At 46.1% G+C, this 6,144-nt stretch overlaps 1 protein-coding gene across 1 annotated transcript in view; it reads right to left on the bottom strand.

The window, feature by feature from the left end:
• Positions 1–3,512: 3,512 nt before the first annotated feature.
• LOC112398977 (two pore calcium channel protein 2-like) overlaps positions 3,513–6,144 on the bottom strand; it is a 42,936-nt gene continuing 40,304 nt past the window's right edge. Inside the window, exons 19-20 of the mRNA XM_024743905.1 lie at positions 5,210–5,400; positions 3,513–4,280 (exon numbers count right to left, since the gene is read on the bottom strand). Of these exons, the coding sequence (XP_024599673.1) occupies positions 5,255–5,400 (146 nt within the window). The 3' untranslated portion in view covers positions 3,513–4,280; positions 5,210–5,254. The remainder of the gene's footprint in view (positions 4,281–5,209; positions 5,401–6,144) is intronic.

The following is a 6,144-nucleotide window of genomic DNA, read 5'->3' on the forward strand; positions in this document are numbered from 1 at the left end:
GACAAATCTAGCAAAATTCTGCTTTTTTTCACCTAATGTATGGTGGAGAATGTAAGTACGTATAGAATGGTCTCATTCTTGTGATGGCTGTGTAATATTTGGTTGTATGATATATAGCCATAACTTGTAGTGTAAAATCCTAGAAGCGAAATTGCTGGGCCAAAGGTAAGGGCATTTAAAATTTTGTCTCAGTATTGCAGATAATCCCCCTGTAGGGCTGTGCCAGCAGGGATCAGAGTCTGTTCCCCACACCTCCACCAACAGGACACATCAGGCTTTTTGACCCTTGCCACTCTGACAGGTGACAAAATGGTATTTCCTTGTGGTCTTCATTTGCATTCTCTTCTGAATTAGGCCAAATATATTCATATATTCAAGAGCTATGTGTTTTTTTCTTTTTCTGTGAACTCTGTCCTTTGTCAGTTTCTCACTTGGGATTGCTCTTTTTCAGTTTAAGTTGTAGGACCCCTTTGTATTTCTCCCAATTGGTCATCTGTCTCGACTTAAGATTTCTGTTGACATGAAGATTTTTAATTTTGTTTCGTACTCTGATTTATAAAGTTTTTTAAAGGCTTTTTTGGCTTTTGCATCTTAAAATGCCATCTTCGATTGAGAGAATAAGAAGAGAGTCTTCTAATGTTTTTAATATTAGTACTGATTTAAATACTTAAGACTAAACTTTTGGTTGTTTTAAATCAGATGTCACTTTTTCTTGTTTTTTCTAGCTGGTACTTTGACTATATGAAGACTATTGATTTCTATAAAAAGCTTTTCAGTTGATTCTTTTGAAGTTTCCGAGTAAATAACCATCACTATGAAAATGCCGCTTATTTTATTTATATCTCTGCCAGTTTTTCGCTGGTGATTTTTCTCTTCCCTTCGCCATTGCCCATGACCATGAGAAGAGGGCTAAACAGGGATGGTGCTGGACATCTCTGTCTCCTGCTTTAGAAGGAGCTCCTCCCATGTTTATCCAGTAAGCTCATGAGGCTGGCCTGAGGTAGCCTTTTTTAATCACGTTGAAGAAGTTTCCATCCGTTTCTTTTTACCAGTGTGAATCGTAACATTATCTCGCAGTTTTCTTGCCCCTCTTTTCATCTGTATTGGACCAGCTATATGCCATTCCCCTATATGAATGTACCATATTTTAGTTAAACAATTCTCGATTTAGAGACAGTTAGTTTCAGTTTTATTGCTACAAAAAAGTGACTGCAGGTACAAATGTGTCTGCAGGATAAATTAATAGAATGGGATACCAAATATGTTTTATTTTGAAAATAAAGAATGTAACCTATGCAATTGATTACACATACACTGAAATTGGAAGGAAGTTGATCCAGGGACAAGACCTCATCAGACAAACCAACATTAAATTTACTCTTAAAGTGTCAAAAGTGAGCATTGATAAAGCCAGATTTGTGGGATTTTTAAATTTTTCCTCTTGAAAATGTCTGTTTTCAAAGGAAACAAGACTAAAGTAGATAAGGGTGCTATTTTACTAAACTAATAACGAAATGTGTCCATCCATGAAAGGCAGCTGTGGTGCCTTCAGTCTTGGGCAGAGGACACTTGGCCTCGGCTTCCAGCCCCTGTCAACATATCCTGCGTCCCTGCCAGCCCGTTTGCTGTTACTGGATCTTCAGCTCCTATCGCACCCAAGATACCTTCTGTGCCATTCACACCAACAACTTCAACCTGACCAGCGTCATCTCAGCACTGCTGCTGCCCATCTGGTGTCCAGTCTATGCCAAGGGCTCTGCTTACATAAACTTCACAGTCAGATTTCCTAAGCAACAGCCTTGTCCCCAGGGAGGAAGGCTCCATCCAAATGAAAGCAGTTGCTTTAAGCACTTCAGTAAAGTAGGTGGGTTTTTTGGTCCATTTCCTGGTACAAACTACAGTGATCATTTCATTTCATTATAAATTATACACACAAACACCCAGTTCATCTGCGCAAGGAGATGAGCTCTGCATCTACAGGGCCACCGAGACCGATGCCACAGACATCAGAGTCGGAAGGCAAAGAAACGTCCAGCTCACCCACTAAGGAGACTGGAGTTGCCCCAGGGACAGAGCTGCGCAAGGGCCCAGCTCATCCTAAGTGCCCAAACACCAGCTAGATTCAGCCTGGGTTCTGATTTAATACCTCCTCGGGCCAAGGCCTTTCCCATTCATTCTCGGCAGCCCCGCTCCACCTGCTAAGTCCCAGCTAAGAACAAGGCTGGTTACTCCAGAGACTCGGAGACTCCTGTTACCAGTGCCTTCTCACCCTGGATTATATCTGTGTCTAAGGCAACGGTTCTAAAATGTATTTTTTCATGAGACGCACCTGAGACACCAAAAGTGTGGTCCGGGCCTATCAGAAATAACGCTCCGAGATGTGTGGGCAACAGCACGGTATGCAAACACACCTGCGAAGCTGCTTCCCGGCCACTGGTCCCGGGAGTCAGTGTCCCTGGCCCTCCTTTTATCTCATCCCTCCACTGAGTCCATCTGTCCCGTTGGTTCCACTCCGAGCGGCTCAGATGAACCTGTTTCTGCATCGGTCAGGCTGCAGGCAGGCTAAGCTCCGGCAACAGAACCCACACAGGGCAGCTTAGAGAAGACACAAGTGATTTTGATCTCACGTTACAGGCTGGGATGGGCGATCCTTTACTGGCCCCGACCCTGCCGTCCTCAACAGAAGGCTTCTGGGATGTTTTGATTGCTGTCATATCCCAGCAGAGGTGGACATCGTTCCGGGCAAGACCTGCGAGGTGTGGACCCCAGTTGGGCTCACAGCCCACGGGGCAGACACAATCATGTTGCCCCATCCCCCTGCCAGGGAGACTGAGGAATGAAGTGTCCAGCTGGGAGCCCATGGGCCAAAATGTCGGGGTGACTAGTCCCCTAAAAGGCAGAAGAAAGACCTGGAGAAAAGTGGCAATGCTGCCACAACTCCTGCCCCTTGTCCCCTCCCTTGGACTGTGTGCAGCGGCTGAGGTGCTGGCGCCCCCTGGTGGCCACGGGGGCTGCTGCAGGACAGTGGTAACCGGACCCCAAGAGTCTGACCCCGAGACTTTCCTACTGAAGGGCTCACACTTGAGAAAAAATTACACAACGAAGTTTCCTCCACTGTCGTTTAACACTGAACACGTGGAACAACATACAGGTCCATGAATATGTGAATTCTTCCATATCAAGAAACATCAATGGTATGGAACACTTGACAGCACTGTGTGTGTGTGTGTGTGTGTGTGTGTGTGTCTATATTTGTCTCTATATATCTCAACATGAAACAATTACTAGTAAGTGAAAGAAGCAAGTTCTTGAGCTATATATGATAAATGTCATGACATCCCACTTATGATAAAAAAAAGATTATATATTAATATGCATGATATCCATTTAGTTCCAGAAGGAAAAACAACAAACTCAGCAGTTCCCACCGGAAAGGGGGTGTCAGGTTGTGAGTGGAAGAATGAGAGGGGAAGGGGTGAGGAGAAGGAATAATAAAGAGCAACTTTTGACTTTTTACTATATTTCTGTATTGAATGTTTTACAGTGACCGCATGGTTTCTAATTTTAAAATGCCCATATTTTCAAATTAAAAACATTAAGTTGTCACTCAGCATATTTAACCTAATTCTTTATATAATGATAAATGTTAAATACACAAAGAAATAAGAGAGGTCTGGACGGATGGCAGGACTCCACAAATCCCATGAGACGGGTCAGCAAGGCTCCCACCTCCTGGGAATCATGGTGGTAATGGAATCCCAAACCCTGACGTCAAACACCAGCCTTCCAGGTTTCAAACCAGGAAGCACCATCTGGAACAGCCCGGTCAGCATCCCCCCACCCCACCCTCCTCCTCCCCAGTCCACACGATATTGGGAGGGAGGTGCCAGGTGAGGAAGTAGGGCCCAGAGGTGGGGAGTCAGGCATGAAACCAGCCTGGCCCCAGAGTCCCAGCCCTGAAGCGTTTGCTTTGCTTCGACACCAGGGGTCGCCCTCAGACCAAGGGAAGGGCCCTCCCAGGCCAGGTTCGGTTGCCACGCTGACATGTGACACATGACATGACACGTGACGGCCTCACTGCACTCAGAGCCCTCAGGTCAGGAAGACTTGGTTCCCACCCCCGATTCCCCTGCTCAGGGTAGGGCCTGCGATGAGGTGCAGAAGACGGAGGAGTCCTACCTACCCTGACAACTCTGGAAAGGATTCACTTGCTCACAATGCAGCTGTGATCAGGAGTAGCCAAATTCACAGACAGAAAGTAGAATGGTGGCCGCCAGGAGCTGGAAGGAAGCGGGGTTAGGGAGTTACTGTTGAATGGTACAGAGCTTCATCTGGGGTGATGAAAAGCCCTGGAGGTCTGTTGAATGTACCTAAAATGTGACTGTACGTAAAACTACTGAAATGTACACTTAGAAATAGTTACAGTAGTAAATTTTATGTTGTATATTTTACCACAATGAAATGTTTTAAATAAAATAGAATAAAATGAAATAAATGCCTTTAATTTCCCAGGAGTAGGTCGCTGTACTGAGAGATTTCTAGCTGGGGAAAGTGACCTCAGGGAGCAACTTACTCAACATCTTGCTATAACTTGTAATTTAATTAAAGAAACTTTGAGGGACTTCCCAGGTGGTCCAGTGGTTAAGACTCCGCACTTCCAAGGCAGGGGGTGTGGGTTCGATCCCTGCTCGGGGAGCTAAGATCCCACATGACTCACGGCCAAAAAATCCAAAACATAAAACAGAAGAAACTTTGAGAGCCTCCCCCAAAAAAGAAGCAATTGTGACAGAATTTGATCTTCACATTCATATTTGTCTTCATTTCGAATAAACACTGCATCAAAAGCTACCGTACTAGAACATGTTCCTTTAGCATATTAAGATATTTTAAATTCATTTAAGTAACACTGTAGCACAGTATTCACTTAATAAAGTAGCAAAATATCATATAAAAATAAATGAAAGCTTTTATACACCCACTGAGAGGATTTACACACGCACAAACACTTGTAAGTGCTCTCCACAGTCTCCTTGTAGATTTTCCTTTCCTCGCCTCTATGGTCAGCCCTAAGCATGACCTCAGGAGAGCACACAGAGCTGACCACTCAGGGCAGGGGAGGCCAATTCACAGTCTTATCAGAACACAGAAGAGAACCTGGGCTGGGAAGGTAACCTCTAGGTAGCATCTGCAAACGGTGAGGACAGCTTACCTTGGTTTCCAGTTGTGGATGCCTGTGGCCCTTACAGGCCCAGCATCAGGCACTGTTTTCAAAACTGGGATTCTTGGGATGTACGTCACTGGGTGAGAAGTTCAGAATCTCCTCCAAGGAAGGGCCTTCATCCTCTGGAGCTATTTCAGACTCAAACATCTGCTGCAGCAAAGCATCCACGGTCTTGTACCCTGGGAGGAAGGAGAGGGGCACATGGGACCTGCCCGTGTGGGTCGGAGGGAAGCACCCAGCCCCGCAGAGCTCGGCTTTCCTGAAGGAGGGTCTCTGAGCCCACCCCACTGAGCTCCCCAGACCCCGCAGGCTCTGGAGACCAAGGAGAAGGTCCTCCTTGAAGGATGGGGGAGGATGGCCGCCTCTGGGGTGGCACACCCCCCCCCAACACACACACACACACACACACACACACACACACACACACACACACACACACACACCATCTCTCCTGTGCTGTGTCTAAGTGTACCATACGGTGTCCCCACCAAAGGCCCAGCTGAAATTCAGACAGGTTTGGGTTTACTCAGTCAGTCGTTAATTCACTGAGAATTAACACACACACACACACACACACACCCTCTCTCCTGTGCTGTGTCTAAGTGTACCATACGGTGTCCCCACCAAAGGCCCAGCTGAAATTCAGACAGGTTTGGGTTTACTCAGTCAGTCGTTAATTCACTGAGAATTAATAAAGTACTTAAACAGTTATTAAGGCCCGCATGTCCCGGGCACATGGTGAGGCCCTTGGGAACACAATGGAGAACAAAAAAGACATGGCCCCGCACATGTGGAGCTTCGAGTCTGCAGGGAAGACAGATGATGACCAGACAGTCACTCAGTGATCAATGTACAGCTGACAGGTGCTGAAAGGCAGGGAAGGAGAGCTGGGGGGGGGGGGTGGAGGGATATAAAAATAGCAG

This window comes from Neophocaena asiaeorientalis, unplaced genomic scaffold (assembly GCF_003031525.2).
Source record: "Neophocaena asiaeorientalis asiaeorientalis breed wild unplaced genomic scaffold, Neophocaena_asiaeorientalis_V1.1 scaffold114, whole genome shotgun sequence".
In the NCBI taxonomy this organism is placed as follows: Eukaryota; Metazoa; Chordata; class Mammalia; order Artiodactyla; family Phocoenidae; genus Neophocaena; species Neophocaena asiaeorientalis.